At 37.2% G+C, this 21,953-nt stretch overlaps 3 protein-coding genes across 4 annotated transcripts; 1 reads left to right on the forward strand and 2 right to left on the reverse strand.

Annotated features, from left to right (window-relative positions):
• Positions 1-376: 376 nt before the first annotated feature.
• Positions 377-6,841, forward strand: LOC107087855 (cytochrome c1-like). Its single transcript, XM_015379650.1, has 4 exons — positions 377-588; positions 3,031-3,282; positions 6,574-6,609; positions 6,701-6,841. The coding sequence occupies exons 1-4, from the start codon at positions 498-500 to the stop codon at positions 6,712-6,714; spliced, it is 393 nt and encodes a 130-aa protein (XP_015235136.1). The 5' UTR covers positions 377-497; the 3' UTR covers positions 6,715-6,841.
• A 205-nt stretch (positions 6,842-7,046) lies between these two features.
• Positions 7,047-14,171, reverse strand: LOC107087853 (ribonuclease UK114-like). Of its 2 annotated transcripts, none has more exons than XM_015379648.1 (6): positions 14,048-14,171; positions 12,199-12,304; positions 12,016-12,070; positions 11,866-11,934; positions 8,518-8,573; positions 7,047-7,590 (listed from the first exon to the last, which is right to left on the reverse strand). In XM_015379648.1, the coding sequence occupies exons 1-6, from the start codon at positions 14,110-14,112 to the stop codon at positions 7,534-7,536; spliced, it is 408 nt and encodes a 135-aa protein (XP_015235134.1). In that variant the 5' UTR covers positions 14,113-14,171; the 3' UTR covers positions 7,047-7,533. The 2 variants fall into 2 exon arrangements, with proteins under 2 accessions (XP_015235134.1, XP_015235135.1); XM_015379649.1 differs by lacking the exon at positions 14,048-14,171 and adding an exon at positions 13,789-13,941.
• A 413-nt stretch (positions 14,172-14,584) lies between these two features.
• On the reverse strand, positions 14,585-21,587 carry stk3 (serine/threonine kinase 3). The gene is made up of 11 exons (XM_015379638.1): positions 21,417-21,587; positions 20,778-20,858; positions 20,551-20,679; positions 20,348-20,462; positions 19,977-20,141; positions 19,264-19,431; positions 19,041-19,178; positions 18,837-18,962; positions 18,554-18,755; positions 17,306-17,475; positions 14,585-17,035 (listed from the first exon to the last, which is right to left on the reverse strand). The coding sequence occupies exons 1-11, from the start codon at positions 21,437-21,439 to the stop codon at positions 16,877-16,879; spliced, it is 1,476 nt and encodes a 491-aa protein (XP_015235124.1). The 5' UTR covers positions 21,440-21,587; the 3' UTR covers positions 14,585-16,876.
• Between the last annotated feature and the right edge of the window lie 366 nt (positions 21,588-21,953).

Here is a 21,953-nt window from a genome sequence, read left to right on the forward strand (position 1 = left end):
AGAAATAATGTTGTCGAGAAATACTTGACAGCATAGTCTGGTCGTCCACAAGAAGCTGTTGATTTACCAATATTTATTCTGGGAATAAACTGAGAAACAAACAGCTCCGCCCCAGAGAACAAGATTCCTCCTGACACCCTTCCTTTGGTGCCTCTGATCAAAAATATCTCCTTCCCATTAGTCGGATTAGAAACGGAAAACTTAAAAAGTTTACCTGCATGGCTCATCTACACCGAAGCTTACACGTGGAACTAAAAAAAAAAAACAAAAAAAACAATAATATCTGTCCGAGAAAGCGAATTATGCGCAATTACGCACCGGAGGAATTTAACCTACAGCCGTGTCTGTGTCTTCAGGCCTCTCCCACCGAGAGGTGTTTTGCATTTCCCGATTAGGACAGCGAGACTACACTTAGGTTCAACGTCATTGTTGCAACTACAGCCTGTCTGCACCTAGTGACCGTAAACTTATCCACTCCTCAGTGCGCACAGGGCAGGATGGGATGCTCCACCAGCTCTCAGACTTCTGCGGTAGACACCACTCGACCCAGCTCCAAGCCTGAGGAGAGCAACGGAGCCAGCACCACAGGTGATGAAAGAAAAGACATCTATCCTTGTAGAAAATTATTATAGCTTATTAAGACAAAAGGTAGTGTGAGAAGCTTATGTGGCTTTTGTCTTTTAGTTTTAATATATCTAATTAATAGTAAAAATAACTTTAATCATTAATAACTTAAAAAAAAAACATTTTATGCACATGTATAACCTTTAAATGTTATCCACATCCTCATTTCTATTGCATAGTAAACTTTAGTCAAAGGAATGCATTGAAAAACACTGTGTGTGTCCCTGGAAATGGCGTCAAGTTAGAAGTTCTCTCCTTTGTCCGTATAAAGTTGCATCATCCATCAAACACTGCAGCAAATTTAGATTAGATATGCAAATTGCTGCCAGTGTTAATTCTCTAGCTGCAGCCGGTGCCTCCTGTGTTCACCTGTGAGCCACATCTCCACAGGGAGAGGATGAGAAAGTTTATTGTCATTAGTTAACAGTGGTTTCTGGCTATGTCCTCCCAGAGAGTGACACCGGAGCAGATTTGGTGACAGTCTACAGTTTCAGATGGAAATGAACAAGCAGTGGACTTTGTTGTTGTAGCAAGTCAGAAAGGGCTCCTCCAGCCTTGGCGCAAGGAGCCGTTACAGACGTAAAGAAAAACAACCTTTCTGTTTGATCACTTCTGCAGATTGCAGGGAAATTATAAACAAAACCGTGTTCAAATAGAGTATGCATGTAGAGTTCACTGAAGGAGCTCAGATGGTAAAAAAAGTCAAATATTCACTAAATGGGACCTCTTCTGAGTTAAAGGTACATGGACGTAACAGAATGCCACAAAAGAGGCTGGCAAAGTGTATCTGACCTCCCTATGGAGGCGGCAGTCACAATAAGATATGCTCATAAAAGGTTTTACTTTTACTGTCTCTTGGTTTCAGATTATCAGCTGAAAAACTGTGAACAGTATCGCTGTCTTCTTTTTATCAACCTTTCTGAGGTCAGGTCAGATGAAAATATCTCAGGATTTGTTCATATTTTTGCATGCATCTTATTACTTCTGTTAATTCCCCAGAGAGAGAGAGAGAGAATTTTTTTTAACCCACTTCCATCTTCAGAAAACACTCCACCCTAATGTCAATATTTTATTCAAGGCTTCTGATGTGACATATTTCTGCTTTTTATTTGTTGTCTATCAGCTTTGGTTCAGCTAGCTGTCGTATTACTGGAAGCTGAGACTTAAGACTTCTTTGATCCATGCAAATTAAAGCAATGCAAATCATTTCGTCAAAAAGTCTAGAAGGAAGTGATACATGATATGCAGCCGATTGTCCATGGCAGAGTTGACTGTGCTGTTAATGTTCATGAACAACAGTCCTTGTAAACATTAACTTGGGTTTATGTGTGATCAGACCGGCCTTTAAATACATAATTTCACCCTTAATCTAGGTAGTGTAGCAGATATTTGGAGGAGAAAAAAGGTCCAAACAGGTTCTTGATTGATTGAAATACATCACAGCTTTATATATCAGCATCACAACCTGGATGTATATATTTGATTATTCCTTCTGGTTTTGTATTAATTCAGGCCTGTAACTGGTTCATTGGTAACACAAACATGAAGATCAATCAAGCAACATTACTGCTGCTTTGTCATGCAGACACATGGAGCCTAGGATCCAGTTTGTGTTTGTGCTGGTATGTGGTTACCAAGGTAACACAAGTTCAGCCACTTACCTGTGTTGCTGTGATTTAGGACCTCAGTTTGTTAAAACAGAAAACTTAATTGTTTTTTTTCTACATTAGGAAATCAATAAATAAAGCTTAAGATTTTCAAATGAACCCTGCATTTTCTAATTAAACTGCAGGTTTTATTATTTTTAGGACAATATAAACATAACTATCATGACATAGGCACTACATTCAAGGCTCTATACTTTGTTAAGTTGGTTTAATATTTAAAGTTGAAAAGTAAATGCTGCTTAATGCAAAGTGGTTTAAGAGGAAAAAGACTGTCAGAGGCTACATATAACTGGTTTAGATGAAGGCATTTACTCTTGGATGAGCCATTCAAAGCCCAGAACCTATATGTCGTTAAAATCTGTGGTGGAACATTAGCTTTTTTAAAGGAGGATGGGTAAAATGTGAGGGTTGCTGGTTAATGCATAGCCTATAAATGATGCAGATGTAATTAGTTGAGAAGGTGGTTTCATTAAATAGACTCAGAGGCCAAAACCCGTATTTTATTTGTACAACTGATGTTAGAAAGATGGAAAATCATCTCTCAAAATCCTCAATAAGGAATTGACAGTCACTGTTATGCTCTACTTCCTGTTGGTCTGTCAAACATGTTTAAGTTTGTAGTTGTTTAATAAAAAAGTGTGAAAAAGTTTCAGGGGTATGAAGGCAATCTATCTTTTGAGGAGCTGTTAAAGTGTTCTTTGACTTTGTTTTGCTGCGTCATCCCAAATGTTCCAAACAGGAGCGGCTGGAGAGAATGGAAAAGTAGCTGAAGACAGTGAGACCATCCCGGACCAAACAACGGCTGAAGGCAGTGATGCTAAAGTTGAGAGCGAAGCTGCTGCATCTACAGAAAGCTCTGCTGCAAGCCCCACAGCAGGGGAGGAGTCTCCGCCTTCAGCTGATGCCAAACCAGCAGAAGAAGCTGCAGCAGCAGGTGATGCTTCTGCAGAGACACCAGCTGCAGACGGCTCTGCAGTGGCTCCAGAGCAAGGTGGGTTAGACTTATGAAATAGTTACTACATTCTGCTCCAAAAATGCGAGCTAAAATAAGCCCGCTCATTTTTGGATTCATCCACACTTTCTCTTAGTTCTCCCTTCGAATGAAAGATAACTTCTTTCTCTTATGTGCTTTTATGAACGCAAATTACTTCTGATATGCAAATCTCTGCAGAGAGAGAGACAGATGAAACAGAGGAGATTATGGAGGACCATAGATCCATGTGATTCTTTATATTGTAAAACTCTGAAAAAATTTAATCATTTTCTTCACTGCTTGCCATCAGTGCAAATAGTTACCGGAATACTCAAGATTTTTAATTGGGAAGGAAGTCAAGATGTGCGGACTGTTCCCCCTGCCCAACAGTAACCTCTTTTTAATGCCCTTGTTGAGGAACATAACGTCCCTTCTATCTTTCCCCAGACCAACCTCATTCCCTGAGCATTGTCTGTAACCAGGTAGTATCCAACAACACGCTGGTACAGCTCCAACTTTAATAAACACACCAACGTAGCTGCAGGAATGTGTTTCCAGGTCACAACATTAATTATTTTGCAGTAGTTTGCCAAATTTCCCTATTTTTACATACATGTTTTACTTTTAACCATATTGTGAGAGTGGAGATTTTTTAATTTAAGTTTTGTCATTTGAAACTAACCAAACGTGGCTGAAGGGAAAATTTTTCTGAGCAAGGATCTGAAAGCTTTTTAGTGTTGATGAGAATGTGGATGGGAATAAAATTATAGGGTAATTATATAAAACAGCCTGTTAGAGACACCAAAAGAGACTGAAGCTGAGGCTCATTTCTCGGTAAGAAAATATACATCCAGATCTTCAGTAGAATGATGGATGTTCACAGATGATCCAAGATGGTAGATCATCTAAAAGTGGCTCTACACAGAACTAAACTTTGAATATGGAAGAGCTGCTTTCTTTTTATGGCTTGTTTTAAATAGTAATTAACCATGTCTATAAAAAACAAAACAAAAACAGAAGCAACTAAATGTCATTCCTTTTCCATTCCAGTTCACAATCAAATACAATTTTATGTTGGTCTGTCACATAAAAAAAAGCGCACACACATAAAAAAATAGATTTTAATACAGTAAAATGAGGCACTTCTATTCTTTGTCATCTGGCTGCATGTTAATTGCTAAATGCAAAAGAACAAAACCTTATCTGGAAAATAAATATTTTATCATACATCTTAACTGTATGCATTTTATCTTAAATTGCAGATCCAGAGTGAGATACTGAAGCATTTTCCCAGGCTTTAAAGGATATAAGGCGACATTGTAAAGAAACAGATCTGACTATGTTAGTTTGATTATTTGGAGTTTTAAAACATTTAAATAAAGCTTAGAGTGTGGGAACATTTCAGGTGAATTGATGGCTCCTCCTGTATCCACCTCTGCTGCTTAACCCATGTTCATACATTGAGGTATATGCCACAGTGCAGTTTATCTGCCTAACAGCTCTGTCAGTGATGCAAATGCAACTCAGGGAAGTAATTTGTTCAGTAAGTCAACCCTTCATTTTTCTTCTTTGCTGAATGCAAAACATCTGTTCTCAGTAAAAACAAAGGTAAGTGAGGTGAAAGCTTTTAAAATGCAAAAGGTTTTCATTAAAAAATTGATTCTTCTGTCGAAGGAAATATTGATGTTCAGTTTTAAGGTGAGCTTCAAATTTGTTAAGCAGGAGATGGAGATTAAGTTCATCTGCAGGATTATCTCTAAAAAAAAATGGGAAACAGGGTGTCCACATATCAGAGATTTCTAATACACAAAGCCAACTCTTTTATCTCTTTAAACAGCATTCCATAATTAAAGGAGAACTTTGAAAGATCCCGGACAACTATCTGAACCATGTTATAGGATGACAGAAAAGGTGGACTCCTCAGAGGCAAATCCTAAATAATTTAAGAGTGGTTTAAAACTTTTGCTCCACCCCCACAAATGTATTGCGCTAAAGTAGCTAACAAAATGCTTTCCCCAGCTCTCACTTGATCCTACCCCCTCCTCCTTTGGTGTCCAACTTGACTGGTCGTGGGATCTGGCTTCACCACAGGCCTGTTCAGTTCTTCTGCTTGCAGCATATGTCAGTTTTCAATACTTTGTACTCAGTGCGGTCCCATTCATTTGCAATTTGAGTCCACGGAGAAACCGGAGCACGTTACAGGGCTTCCACCATGTTGGGCTTTTCACAGCCAAAGCAAAGAGATGATGGTGTCACAGCTCATTGGTTTCTAAGCCTGTAGGAGAAATTTTAGGACTCATTTTTTAAATTTTTTTTGTTGATTTATTACTAAAAGTCCAAAACAGCCTATAGCTGTAATTATAGTTTCAGTTTTTTGCAAATATCCATCATTCAGGATATTGCTTTATAACTGAGCCCTGCTTGTATGTTCTATGTTCTCTAAGAAACCTATGAGGCCATTTCAGCATTATTTAATTATTAAAAGAGGTGCAGTTTACTTGCATTGGGTCAGTTTGTTGTTTTGGATTTAATTTAGGGAAATCAATGGAAAGGAGGCTGCATTAAATGTTAATACAACAATTTTTAACATTTGCTTCACAATAACGCCCTAATACATCAAATTACCCAAGAAAGCATAAAAGGTTTTAATATTAGCATGACAAAATGCTAAAAAGGCGCTGGTACAGTTCATCCACATATTGTCTTAAAATAGGAGTGTTAAAAGTCTAGCAGACCTAAATCAAAATTTTTTTTGTCATACTAACACAAAATAAGTTAGCTTTCTTTTTAATTTCAGGCTTCACAGAACTACAAACAGCAGGCAACTTTTACTTAAAAGCACAACTGGGTTAAACCCACTAAAATACACCAAATGCTGTCACAGAAATAGTGCCCTTTATATTGTTTTAGCTGCTGAAAATGGAAAATCATCCCAGTATAGTAGGAAAATCCTATTTTTCCACCACTGCTATAAAAAATAAATCCCTACCTTAAAGAAAAAATGACACTTTATCTAATTAAAATATCCATGGTCAGTTTATTCTAAAGCAGGTTGAAATAAAACATCCATAACTACTTCTTTTACATCTTTCTAAGTTTAAGCTATTTTTTTTTTTTTCTGATGCACATGCATCATCATCCTGACAGTTTTGACCCAGTTTACAAAAACATAAAGCCTAAAACCGTCCTCCTGATTTGGAAAAACGTTTTTAAATCTTTGATCTAAGTAAAGACATCTAGACAAAGGACTGTCGGTATTCATGGTCTGACTTCATGCTCTTGGTAAAGAATATTCTTTTTTCTCCACAGCGACAGATTCAGAGCCCCAACCAGAGGAGCCCCCAGGTGAGCAACACTATTTTATTACTACTTATTTACATAATGATACAGGAAGCAGTAGGGGAGCACCTTTCTAACACACCGTCTGTGTTTCCAGCACCCAGCGAGTGAAGCAAGCCGTGCCTGATGACTTCTTGCTGGAAGAGTCGCTCCCCATCTGTACACATGAGTGAAAGTATGTCTGAGTGGGAGTCTGAGTGTGTGTGTGGAAAAATATTGCCTTGTTGCCAAGATGCTGACCCTAATGATGACCAATTTCATTTAGGGTTTTTCTGTCACCATTGTGCCTTTTTCTCCCCTTTTTTGATGCTAAATCACAGTTTTTACTGTAAATAGATAGAAACATATAATCATTGGAAAGAAATCAAGATTATTCATTCAAATCCATATTTATTATCTGTATAGAAAGATATTTAAATTGAATTTAGGGTAAGAATATACTCATTTCTTTTTTTACAAACAATATTCTGAGACAGTCTAGTTCAATTTATCAATTAACTAATACATTTAATTTGATTTACTGTAGTAAATAGAAAGGTCCTGCAGTAACAAGCGCTGCCCTGATCTATTAAATAAGAATATTCCTATGTGTCATGGTGATGAAAGCCTGAAATCTACTTTGTAATATCACATAAATCCAAAATTGGCAAAAAAAATGACACCCATCACGAGTTTTTCTTTGAATCAACCTCTTTATTAGTTGCTTCTGTTAATGATTTTATATGTAAAAATGACACCACCAGAAGAAACCGAAGAATCAGTCTTAAGATGATCTCAGTGGTAGTGGTGTATATCAGACTGAAGCAGTTTAAAGCCATGGTTACACTCCTCCTACAGGCTTCAGGGGTTTCTGATCTTGTTAGGCTTTTGAAAGAACCGGCTGCAGTTTGACCTGGAGACCTACAACTTGTTTGAGACGTGGTCGGCTAGTCAGGAGTCAGAAAGCGGGCCGAGGACGGCGACCGCCTCGATTTCAACCAGTGCGCCCTGCAGAGACAAGACCAATCAGGATACCAAGGATACGAACATTTCTAATAAAAAGAAATTATGTTTTCATCAAATACGCAGATTCATTAAAATGATATTGTTATTGCTATAGCTGCCCTCAGGATCTGGAATTGCCCAACAACTGATAAAGCATTTTTTTATTTGGCAGGTTTACTGTTTCAACAACAAAATTGGAAACTGCACACACTGACTATGTAATATTAAAGAGTTTCTCCGAAATTCTGAAGTCTTCTTCCACAGGAAGCATATAATATACGGTACTCTAAAATATACCAGAAAGTGGAGAGAAAATGCATTTTTTCCCCATTTCAATTAGACTGCAACGTTCAAAATATATTTTGTTTTAAAATATCCAATTTTAAAATAATCTTTTTGGACGAGTTTCACACCGTTAAAGACATGTTTACATTGCTCCTGTGTGTTTTTAATAGAAATAATGCTATTCATATATCCATAAAATTCAGTTAGAGAAGGATTTGATTGTTCTAACCAAAGATGCATCAATATTGAAAGAAATTTTTATTGTCTTGTATCAATTCATTTATTTAGTAATTCATTATTTCTCAGTAAAATATTTAAAACCCTAAAAAAAAAAAAAAAATAGTTTGATACCTGCTTTAAATGGACACAAAATAGATAAATAAAATAGGGATATAATAATCCAAAAAACAATGCATTGGTTCCTCTTTTGATAAATGTAGGATCAAGATGGTGTTTCTAATTGATTTCAATGAGACAATTTAGGCTAATTTTTAAATGAAATTATTCTGCAAAAGATAGAATAAAATATTTTCAGTTTGTTGATGCAGAAAGATGCTATAATTTGATGGAAAATATTAAAATGAATGACACCAAATGTCTCTTAAAGGTTAAATTAACTAAAAACCAAATTTGGTCAATACTCACTCTAGGCAAAGCAGCCACCTGATAGGCAGCCCTGGCTGGAAAGTTGGAGCTAAAAACTGTCAGAAAAAGAGGTGAAATGAGAGGTTATGTTTAAAGATGTGTCATCCTAGAAAAAAAAAACAAAACAGTTATTTTGTGGAATTTCCAGAAATAATTTATTGAAGCCAAAAATAAATCAACACATCAGACACTAGTTTTTTTTTTTTTGGTTTTTTTTTGCGTCACTGTGAAGTGAGAAATGGGCAGTTTGGCTGCTGCACAACACTAGATAAAGGCTGTTACACATTCCTGCTCTATAGGAGGGAGAAGCTGAAATACATCTCCAGCCTCAATTCATTATAAAGGGCGTCACTCCAATATACATTTTTTTACTGCCTCTGCAGAATTTTTATTGGTTTCTTGTAATATTTCAGTGAAAGCAGCGGGGATAATATAAACTCCTGGGTAAAATGTTTAAACCAACAACAAGTAATCTATTTCTTCTTCCAGTGTGATGCATAAAGGGTTTCTGAATGAAAAGTTCTCTGTATTTTCTGATAGTCTTTGGTTACCTTAACTTGTGGTTATTTCTGTTCAGCAGTTGACCCTATTAATGGTTAATAATGGAAAAGAAAAAAAAAAACAATAACAAAAGCCCTAAACATAAAAAAGCAGATTTGTTAAAAACAGTTAGCGTCTGGCTCATTGAAAGTCAAATGTCAAAACATGTGGAATGACCCAAGACATGCACTAATTACAATTCTTAAATATTTTTGCTTTGGCTTTCGAATGACTGAGGACTCATATTTCTTATCCTCTCAGTAGGTTCAGAGAAAGTTTCTCTGCAGGGTTGAATGGCATCTTCAGGAGGCCGTTGCTCAGGTGCACAGAGGCAGTGTTCTGAGAAGCAGTGCTTGCTGGGAAAGGTTGGGTTACATCAGCGTGCTAATGTAATGGTGTCCACTTACAACTCTGCGGACTCTACAGGTTCCATTACACCCGACTGTTGTAATCCAGGAGGAAAAGCCCAAACACGTTCAATGCACTGATAAAGCAGAATAAGAGCTCAGCAAGGCAGTATGCAGGATCAGCTCCTCACTCTCTTTTTTCTTTAGACCTTTTTAATGAATTTGATATAGAAAGTTTGCAGTCATGTTCTTTTCTGCATTGGAAGATTAAGGCAGAAAACAAGCGGACATGTCGACCCAGTCCTGATAACATTTTTGGGTTTGGATTAACTGTTCCTTCCTCTTAACACGTGACCCAGGTTCTGGTGTCCAGGAAAGCAGGTACAACCAGCCCTTTCATCTAGCAAACAGCATTCCTTTTGTGGATATTCATAATAACTTCATAATGACACTAAACAATAAATATTCTTCCCAAGTTCCACTGAAAATAAAAAAAATTAAATGCACATTTTTGCTTGTTTATTTTGTCCAATTCTGTGTGACTGATATGTCCATGGTGTACCAATAGTTCATCCAGTGTCCACTGGAGAAAAGCATCCCAAACCAGGACAAGCTGGTATGGAGGATGTATGGATGTATGCACCACTGACACCTTAGGATGTACTAGAAATAGTCATTTGTTATTAGGGGTATTATAATAAACATAAAATAATAATAAATGAGAAAAAAGGTGTTAGATGGGATGAAGTCTAATTTGTATCATAAACATTATTTTTCTTTGTAAGTTATAGCTGACAATAAATAAAATCCTGCCTGCCGCGGTTTCGGATGCAGGGCACTTCTCACTATTGCCCCCTTGTGGCGCATCCCGGGTAATACATAAGCCTTTAGCTGATAATAAATACAAACATAATTTGATTAACTTCCCCAATAATTCTACCAAATTAAAAATGGTATAGAGAGTAAAGTTACTTTGTGATTGAAATACTACTACCACCCCAGCTTAATCTTAATTTTATATAATTTTCACAGAACGAAAACATTTCGACTACGTCATTTTTTCCCATAATACATTGCACCCGCTCAGTATAGGATTATGTTCATTATACTTTGCTTTTAATCCAATTTCTTTTTGTTTAAGACATAGCAATCGTCACTAAAGTGTAAAGTAGATAGGAACTGTTGTTTCAGTGGAATACTAGAACTGATTTGGCTCCGGCCGATAAACCGTTAGTTAAAAAGCTATATCATGGATTCAAAATGTCTTCTGCCCCGTCAATATAACAGACACTCTTGTTTCTCTTCAGATCGTATAAATCTTTCGCCTTTTACTAAAGATTTCCGTGGAGAGGAACAACAAGAGTTTTACCCAATTTTTTGATGCCTTGCTAACAGCGGGGCGTTCTAAGTTGTTGAAGAAAAGATTATAATACAACATTAATTCACTGAACGAGAGAAGGTTGATTTCTCCAATAGTAATTGACAATTTATCTTATTGAATATGATTATTAGTTATCTCCGCTATGTTATGCTAGAAGTAAAAATGTGCAAAACAGGATTATAAACAGTGAAAGTAGTCGGTGCACAGTGTGATAAACCGCAAACGGCCACTAGATGTCCTGCTAGCAATAGGATACAGCAATCCAGAGTTCAAATTCACTAAAGCTGAATTCAGAAATTCCAGGATAACACATAATCCCAGGCCTAAACTAGCGTGATAAATGCACCCTCCCTTCATCTGCTCCATAAAGGCCAAGCAAGGGTCCAAAGGTGCAGCCATAGGTGAAGCTTTCAATCCAGGTGTAACTAATCGATCTAAGAGACCTTGAGGTCGATCACAGATTAATGGATTCAGCAAACAATGGTGGCTGGACTAAATGCTTTAAGAGCCTAAAATCCATATTTCTTTATTTCCTAACCACTTCGCTCAGGAGCAAACATGCTTATTTAAGCAAGCTCATTTAACACACTAATTTACCTTGCTTTTTGTAAGGCTGAATTCTACACAGGTTATCATAAATTACAACAATATACCAAAGCTGAGTAGGAAAACGGACAGCTACATTTTGTGTTTCAGAGGGTACGTACTATATATCAATTAAATAGTTCATCTATGTGGAAATTCTACAGATACATCACAGAACTGAAGAAATACAACAGTAACTAAACATTTACCTTTTTCTAACTTTTGTGCACCATAGAAATAACCTTATATCAATAAAAAGAGATGAAATTAAAGAGCATACTAAAATATGTGAACCATAGCTTTGTTTGTTAGTTAAAGCAATGTAATTAGGCATATTCCGGGTATGTATGCAAATAGAAATAGTACATTTCAATTTTAATTGATCCCCAACTCAAAGCTTTTAAAATAACAGAGTAAAGTGTTAGACAGGAGATGGAGTTATTGTTCCTTATGTTGGGATCTAAATGGTCCATTAGTATTTAAAAAATGGCTTACATGTCTTGTAGATGTCGTTGACAGAGTTGAAGTCATTTATATCTTTCAGCAGCACAGTGGTCTTCACCACTAAAGTGAAACACATTTAGGTTCACAATCAAAACAATCAATAAAGGTAAGAAGCAGGAAACTGAATAGATGACTTCTCACCGTTAGTGTAGTCACAGCCTGCTGCTTTAAGGATTTCTCCCATGTTACTCAGAGCCTGAATAAAATAGAGAGAAGGAAGACTGAAAAGGGCTTAAGGAGTATGTAAGAGTAGATTGTGAAACCTTGGGTCAAGTTTGAAGGGAAGGTTAAATGAGTGGTTACTAGTGTTCAGGGAAAGTTCACCTGTTTAGTCTGAGCCTGCACTCCTCCATCCACCAGCTGACCAGACGCCACATTCATCCCAATCTGGCCAGAGATGTACATGGTCCTGTCCACCACCACCGCCTGGCTGAGAGGAAAGCACAAACACAGATTTGTAAAATATGTGACCAACATCAACACTTAAAGAGTGAACAGATCAGGGAGAAAAAAGCGGATCAGCACCAGAGCCTCATGGTCTATCTACACTGTTCCAACAGGAAAATGAACAAGCAAAACATCCATATTTTCTAAATAAAGATTAACTATATTTTCCTACAGCCTTTGCTAACAAATAGACGCATATATTTAAACATCTGTAATTTATAGATAAAAGGTATAGTGGATAAACCTCAGTTTTCAGTTCTGGGGTGTAAAATCAATCATCATTGTCATTACTTACCTACTTGTATCAATAAACATTCAGCATAACATTGATATTGACAAGCACCAATATTGACAAGCACCAATATCTACATAAATGGATTATTTGAGAAGTTTTTATTAAAATTGTTATTAATCTTTGATTTCACTGAAGACTCCTAGATGACTTGCAGTCAGAGACACATCATTTTCTCTTTACCCCATAAAACACAAAATCTAGCTCTGAAAAGAGCATGAATTCTGTACTACATCAAAGATGATCATCTTTGATGTTAGTATATTGATGTAATTGTATAAACAATTATATTGTTATAATTGTAAATATATTGTATAATCAACCACAAAAAATAAAATGTTTTGAATATTCCACTTGAGAGTATTACTGCTGCCACAACCTGTATTAGAGGGGGGGGAAATGGTAGTGGTGGCTGCAAGGTGGGCCAATGATTGGCTAAGGCCCCTGGCCCCCCATCTAGCTCCGCTCCTGGTAGGATGAAGAAAATCCCCTCCTATAGTAATGTTTATCCATTACGTACACCCTACATTTATGACCATATGAAACTTTAATAATTTTTAACTGGTTTCATTCATTTTAAGCTCAATTAAAACAATGTATGAAAGGGTTCATATTCAGTAAATACTTGCAAATATATAGTTATTAATTATAAAACTATGCTTTGATTCAAGCAGTAACAAGATGTTTTCTTTGGTGAGTTTTGGGTGACATGTTCAAATCTTTGACAGGGATACTGCTTTAAAAAAATATCACGATGTATTATAAATTAACCTACATATTTATGAACAGTTATTGAAACAAATTCACTTTCAATTTTTGTTTATAATGATTTCCCCATACTGTTCAATTAGGCTGCTAGGATCTCCACCCACCACAGGAGGGCGCTGTCGCCTCGCTGTACAACCAAGTTCTACAGCTAATGTTACCTTTTATATTTCTTCTGCTGTTTTAGATGATAATATACTAAATTACAAAGAAGCTTCCGGTCTTAATTCTGATTAATTGAACTTAAAAATAAAACACAATCACAATCATGCTCCCGTTAACTAGCATCTGTTTGGTCAGATAGGAAACCAAAGACAGCGCCCCCCCATTAAACATTACCTAGAAGAAAAACAACTGTTGCATTCTTTGTTTTTCAATTAAAGGGCACCAAAGTTTGGTCATAACCTTACCTATAAATCCCCTGTCTCACCGGGGCTGTTGGTGTATAAATGATCTTCCGAGGAATTGCTGCCATATCAAAGCTGTCTGTCCCCCCAATTTATTAAGCTCTGCAGCTGCAAAGTTAAACTGCTGCACTTTGAGCTGCAGGTGAGTTCATTGGACAGACGGTTCCGCCCCTAAACCAACATGAGGCTAACCTTTTATTCCCTGCAAACTTTCACATATTGCATGAACACAAACATGAAGCAGGTGCAGATCTCTAGTTACCTGTAAGGACCGATGGCAGCTGGAGCTGCTGAGGTGTAAACAATCTTTCTGCTGAGTGCAGCCATGTTTCTCTTTTCACTAGATGAGCTGTGTTTGAATGAAATGGTTGTGCAACAGCTTTTAAGAACGCTTTGCCTGTAAATTATCCCGTAAAACCCTAGTTAGCAGCAACAAATTGGAGAAGCATCCCGCTGCAGCCTGATGTACTTGACAAATTGCGCTAAGAGAGGGGAAAACCTAATATGAAATGTCATTGCGCTTCTAGAACATATGTTACGGTATCAGAGGTTGCTGTGGCTTTTATATCAGGGGCAAATCTCAAGTTCAAAGTTTACTTCAATCACATAGAAGCAAAGATCTCAGTAACTTTTATTACACGTTTCCAAAGCATTACAAATAAGATAATAAATTAGAAGGGTTTTAATGCTTACATTCCACTCCGCATAAAGTCAAAATGTAAATAAGCAGAAACTGTATTTCAGAAAAATTATGGGAAAAGCAGAGTAAGTTTCCTATTTTAAATTGTACATAATTTTAAAGGAGTCCTAAACAAAGCTACACATGCATAGTTGGAAAGACAGATCAAAACAGCTGTTTGGCCCAGGAAGGGTGGCGGAAATTTCCCACTTGATAAAGGTTGTTACAGAAATAGAGTCATTTTCTGTGCAATTCAAAGCAGAGCAAACTTAAAAAGGTTCAAAATTACTTGATTCTCATTTCTTTTTTTTATGCAGTTATGGTTTACATGATCTAGTACCGATCCAAACAGTTGAACAATTGTCTGCTTAGTGCAGATAAGTCAGTGAGACGTTGTAACAGAGATGTTCACTTAAAATAAGGACATCCACATTCATATGTAACAGAAACCTGGAAAAAATTTAAAAGTGATGGACTTTTACAGTTTTTTTTCAGTCAGGGTCAATGTTGACATTAAGAATGGAGACAATCTCAAGCTGAACAAAAGGCAACCATCAAAGCATAGACAGCAATTATATATGGAATCAAACACTTGAAAACGTTTTTCGTTTTGAAGGTTTAGCTTGAAATTTTCAAAAAGTCAAGATAAAATTTTAGAGATGCACCAATCAGGGTGATATAGTCAAAGCAAAATGAAAAAAATGCAGCTTCTTTGATAGAGATTGAATGGAATCCAACAGAGTTAAAGAATCCCGTTATTACCAGTTATGCATTATAGGGCCTTAAATGTTCTTTATAGTTTGAGTCATCACATCAGTGAATAAAATTATTAATATCAAATCTTTTATGGCTATGATATTCCATATACATAAAGAAACATGGTAACATCCTGTTAGGTCGCTCCAGGCTATATCACCTAACGGCAAAAGTTGCTAACAGATCATTACAAGCAGAAAACAGGAGAATTTGGATTAATTTTTTAATATTGTGCAACAATAATATCATTATAAAGTGTGTATCAAAGCTACTGGGTTTTGTTGCTTTCAATGAGCGAGGAAGAAATTTGATTTTGTTTTAAAGGTGATCCATTCTGATCTGTAGCCAATAAATTGATGCATCCCTAATATTGATAATTTAGCATTAGCTCTATTTTTTAAGTGGTGCTACTACTTGTTAGTGCATGAGGGTTAAGAGGAACCCTTATAAACAATGGATGCATCACTGCCTTCTGTCATAATGGCGGCAGAAGACAAATCTCTGCTGCACTGCAGCTTCCATTTTCTGAGCAATTATTTATTTTATATCTGACTCTTTAAGCACAGAAACCTTATTTTTTTGTAGAAATGGAGCCAAAGGCTTCTGTGCAAACAGGTTCCATGCTTAAAAAGTCTTTAAAAATGTTCCTTCACTGACATCAAAATAATAAATACAAAAACAGATGAAGCATTATTGCTGCAGGGAAAGTATGCAAAATGACAAAGAGGGACGTACTGGGTCCATAACCGTTTAGTTTGGGTGCCTTGAAACCATGATTATAAAGAGGAAGATTCTTAGAAAACAAACAACTTCAGAATATTTTTAACCAGCAATAGCTTTACAACAGTCAGGAAAGGTTTTTTTGTTTTCATGTCGTCCAACTCTGGCTAAACTTTTTATTTTCATTTTAAATAGTAAATGTCACTGTAAGCTAAAAGAATGATGCGTTTGTATTTGACCTAAGAGGCACTAAGATACATGGAGTCTGTTAATGCAGAAGGTGAAAGAAAACCAAAACATCTTAAATGAATTCAAAACCAAAGCTTGTGGAGTTCTCATGGTTCAAGTGGAGTATACATAAGCTGAACCACATTGTTTCCTTTACAGCTTCTGTAGTTTTCAGAACAGTCTGTTTACTTTTATTACATCGCTTTTTTTTTAAGGCATTCTCACTGTCAGCATAATTCTGATTGTCTTTGGTCATGGATGAACCTCCACCACAACATCTAATGGAGGTTATTTCCAAACTAGGCTCTGTGTTATATTTACATTAGAAGTAAAAAGACTGAGGTGGGGGAGGGGGAGCACTTCATTAAATCTGCTGCATCCACAGCTGGAGGACTGACTTCCTTACATGCTGACGGTGACTCCCAGTGGACGCTATGAATGACATGGCTGCCAGTTTTCTGAGGAAAGAGGAAATTCCTTTTTAAGATGGCCCCTGGGTCACTTCTCTTTTTTTTTTGCCCACAATTCTGAGAAGTGTTGACCAGAAAACAGCAGAGATGACATTTAGGAAGCAGCATCTCACTTCATTTAGTGGTTAGGACAATAGAGAGGATCTAGATAAGAACAACATGGTGGTCTGGTTCTCCTGCTGGCGCAGAAGTTTGTTGCTGGCGTTGGGAAAGGAACAGGTGTTTGGGGGGGGAGCCCTTAAAAGTTCTGTTGTCTTCGCTTTTTAGCATCCATTGCATCCAGGATGGGTTGCCTCTTGGCAGTGTAGCGCTGCCTGAGCTCCTCAATCTCCCGCTCCATCATGGGATCCAAGGCACTGAGGCGCAGCTGCAGCTCCTCAAAGTCCAGGTTCTTTAACTGAAAACAAAGATTGAGGAAAAAAAACTATCAACTTTAATAATTCACAATCCTTTAAACGACAAATTTTAGTTGGAGAAGTACAAACAGGAACAAATGGTAATAAAATGGAAAGAAAGATGGAGCAAATGGACTGACAGTCCTGTAATAATTTTATTACCCTTTGGGTAATAAAATTATTACAATCTTTTCCCATTCATACTTATTATGAACATTAAAAAATGCCCTCAATAGTACAGATTTTAGTCTGAAATCTACCCAGACACTCACAAAGTCAAAGTCTCCATCCTGTGGAACCTTCCAGTTATCAGGGAAGACATTTTTGGACTGGATGTGGTAGCCAGGCTGCTCCGGAGGCTGATTGTGGTTGTAGTTCTCCTGCTGCTTATCAAAGTAGTCCATAAAGGAAGGACGTATGGGCTGCTGGGGGGTGGCATTCCCTGGGAATGACAAAAATAAGCACCAGTATAACAACTTAGAAAAACAAAACAACATCTGGGATCAAACTGAGCAATTATTTCTCATGTAAATATAAGGCTGGAGAATAATTAAATATCATTTTATATCACTTTGTAATTGTACTCAACATTGATAGGAGTGTTTAGCTGCTAATCTCTAACGCGGTAAGTTTTAGCTATTTTAGATGACCAGCACAAGACAAAAACTGGCCCTGAAAACATCTCTGAGTGCTCAGAAAGCAACAGCTGGTTACGCAGCTTGAAGTTACACTCAGAGCTGAAGAGCTTAGCGCAGCCTTTAAATAGGAGAAGAAGGCAAAAGCTTGTCACCACTGACAGAGAGCCAATCTGTGACATTATGGGATGGGTGAATTGATTTGTTCTCGTCACAAAGTGTTCATCAAAAGTTTCTGAGAATCAATTTGGGACTTTTAGTCTGCATTTTCAGAGTTAATTATGAGTTATTAGTCATTTTGCTAATAATCAATTCCTATGCTAATATAGCAAAATGTATAGCATACTACTTCAAAATAGGAAAATAAATATAACCATTGGTAAAACAAGCCAATCAGGCACTAATAGTATATATATATATATATATATATATTATATATATGAAAGATAGGATAATAATAAAACTTCCCCATTTGGTGCTGTCCAAATACAATAGCTGGTGGCTTCAGGTGGGGGACAAACTCCGAAAAAAACTAAACTGTAAGCTAAACCCAGAAGACATTTCAGAGGAGTGAAAGAAAAAAACTTCAGGGTGCCTGAACAGCGACGTGTTTTCTGCATAAATAGACAAATTAACTCTTTAGATGGCTAAGCATGGTGCTTTGCTAGCCTCGTCTTGTTAGGGAGCGGCTAATAGGGTTAGCAGTGATAAAGTTAAAGCGGTACTTTACTTGCCCCTTACTTTTGCAAAACACTCTACATGTATGTTTTGATGACACAAAATTGATACTAACCAACAATAGTCTTTCTTTTAACTCTAAACAAAGTTTTTAAATGTTTCTCAGTCCTGCATGAAACCTTTCATGAATAAAGGATGTGCTCTTACTTCTCATTGAACCCTGGTCTACCTCGTCTTCTTCGTCATCACTATTAATGACCATAGTCCCCAGATCTGACTCCAGCATGGTGCTGCCATGTTCAATCATGGTCTGGGCCCCATCGCTCATGGTACTGGTGGCCCGCATGGTCCCTGCCCCCTCAGAGCCCGACTTCACCATCGTATGCGAGTCCATCTCTGTCTCTTCCTCCTGTTGGAGGAGAAAAAAAAAAGAACATACAGCATAGAACCATATAAATATAACCAGGCAGTAAAGACTTTAGACACATACAGAGTTATCCTCCTCCTCCTCCAGCTCTCTCTGCTGCTCCTGCTGCCTTTTGGCTTTCATATCCATGGCTTCAGTTATCAGATCTCTAAGGATTGTGACGGGTTTAGCCTGGCTGATGAATGGATGCTGCACAAGGAAAACAAAAATATCATTTTTATTTGCTAAATATTTTTTTGTTTATAGCTGAGGTGTATCTGCCCCAACCTGTAGAAGCTGTGTTGCAGTTGCTCTCTGCTCAGGGTTTTTGACCAAACACTTCTTGACAAAGTCTGTGAATTCATCCGACCAATGCTCTGGCTTCCTAAACGTAGGAGGAGGGTTGGTGGGGATCATAAATATCGCCTGTAGGAAAGGTTGCAGAGGAGGACAAAGAGTTAAAATGGCATCTGAAGCACCAACTGAGAAGAAAAACAAAAAAAGCACTCACTCTCATAGGGTGGATGTCAGCATAAGGAGGTTTACCCTCTGCCATTTCTATGGATGTGATGCCCAGAGACCAGATGTCTGCTACACAGTTGTAGCCGATCTCCTGGATCACCTCTGGAGCCATCCAGAACGGAGTACCAATCACAGTGTTTCTTTTTGCCATTGTGTCCTTTGAAAGAAAATGATTCCATTAATATAGTTCCTTTGACTTAACAAAAACTAGCAAACATATTATATAAAATATATTTCAAAATCATTAAAAGCTCTTTTTACCATCAAAATGCTTACTTAAAACAATGCAAACATCTTTCAAAACAAATCTATTAACAGAACTTAGAGGAATAAGCTTAAGGGGTGCAGAACTTGAACTTTGATATTTTACAACCAGAATCTCTTCAATCTTATTAGGATTTAATGTGAAATACCAAAACAAAGCAGAGCCCAACTTTAAAGTGCAGAGGAAACATAAATGGTCCTCAAAAGATTGGTTCAATTCTGTATTAAGGTTGGCTGAATCACAGCTTGGTACATATATAATTTACTGTTACTTTACAGTGCCTTACAAATGTTTTTTTGCAGTTGTAAATTTGGATCCCCATTAGCTGTTGCCATGGCAAACAGCTTGTCTTTCTGTGGTCCATATTAAAAACATATCATAAAAAACACAATCAGGAATATTAAGTTAGTAAAGGTCTTTTTTTGGTTATATTTTACCGTTAATTGTCCTGCAACTCCAAAGTCAGCCAGTTTGGCATGACCCTCGGTGTTGAGAAGGATGTTCCCTGCCTTGATGTCACGATGGATCTTTCTCATAAAATGAAGATATTCAAGACCCTTGAGGGTTGACTTCAGGATGGTGGCAATCTCATCTTCTGTTAGCTGGTGTGAGAGGAAACAAAGACAAGTATAGGTTTACGACAATTGCTGAGATTTAGTGTTCCATCCTGAGACACACTATTCAATAAGATGGGATGTCAACAACTAAATAAATTGTCTTAAAAAAATCATTTTAAAACACAAATACTCGCATAAACTTCTATGTATGTCAGATGTACTGACAGAGCTAAAAGTCTTGGTGTACACACCGTTTTGCTTCGGAGCCTGATAATGTCTGAAACAGATCCAGCTCCACAGTATTCCATGACGATCCACAGGTCTGTGTTCTTGAAATAACTTCCGTAGTATTTTACAACATAAGGGCTGCAAGGAGAAAGGGCTGATGGTTAAAAAAGTTTTATTAACTGTGTTATAATTAATTTATTTAACAAAACCAGTGTGGTCGCCTCACCTGTCACATTGCTGCATGATGGAGATCTCCTTGATGATTTCCTGAAGATCAGACTCCACAGGAACCTGCTTAATGGCAACGACCTGCCCCGACTCCTTATGAATGGCCTTAAATACGCTGCCATAGGAGCTAAAAACAAAGATTACGTTAAACAAACACCTAGTATAGAATGAGGTTACATCAAGGAGTAAAAGAATAGATGTTTAAAAAGGGAAAAGACTACTTACCCTTCACCTAGTTTCTCCAGAACATCAAACACTTCCTCTGGCTGTTTGGTCAAACTATCCTCACTCAGCTTTTTTAGCTTACTGCAAAATAAAACAAGTTGTATTTTAATCACAGTAACCCTAATGCCATCCATCCCACTTGTTTTAGTTGATGCAACATCTAACTGACAGATAAATGCACAAAGCATGTTCAGAATCTTTCCAGGGAAACTGTAAAATTGATAATATAAGAACTGTTCTAGTTAATAAAACAATTAATAAGAAGTTCTAACAAGCAACTTTTATTAGCGCAATGAATAAATCACTTTCAAATGACTGTTCTCCCCCGCAACTTCAAATAAGGCAATCTGACACATAAGCTGAAAATGACTGCGCCTCATTTGTTTTTCTCGAGTAGAAACGAAAATGATAGTCCTTCAAACGGCCCTAACATCTATCATTACGATTTAATATAAGCAGGCAGTGTATTAACAGTTTTTATATCACGCCTAATGAATATTTTTGATCTGATAGCTCTTTGTAGTGAAACTTTAAAATAAAACTAGCGCTAAGTTAGCTTAGCGTTAGCTAGTGGCTCTGCCGCATACATTAGCAGATTTTAATAGCTATTTAATTGAGCGTTCGGAAACGTCCACGAACCTTTTCGGCGCGGACGGCTCCATGGTGGCCACACGAAAAAATAATAAGCACCGTTAAATATGAAATTGTAAGGCCTATTAAGTCAGAGACAGCCACGACACTGACATCGTCGATAAAGTAGGCTGTTTGTCATAAAGTAGTGGAGGCCAGCGGGCCAGCTAAGGGGGAGCTAGTTAGATGATGGACATGTTAGGGGTTCTAATGGCACCACACCGCCTCCATTCGGCAGGGAATGGAACAACAGAATTAAATCAAGAGCGCCTATCCAAGAAAAAAAAAAATAATGGTAAAAAAAAAGAAAAGAAAAAAAAAAAACTTTTGTTATAAAGGCTGTTAAGAACTGGAAAATCACTTTTCCAAATCTTTTTTTTTTATAAGCCTAGGACAATACCAACAACAAGTATAACCAAGCCCCCTAGTATGACGACCAAGGCTGAGTGACAGAGTACCCTCTGAAAACTACATACCATCCCCAATACATGGAAATGGCTGGACAAAGACACTAATCATGGCAGCACAGTACAAGATCAAAAGAGG

This window comes from Cyprinodon variegatus, unplaced genomic scaffold, assembly GCF_000732505.1.
Source record: "Cyprinodon variegatus isolate N-32 unplaced genomic scaffold, C_variegatus-1.0 Scaffold196, whole genome shotgun sequence".
Lineage (NCBI taxonomy): Eukaryota > Metazoa > Chordata > Actinopteri > Cyprinodontiformes > Cyprinodontidae > Cyprinodon > Cyprinodon variegatus.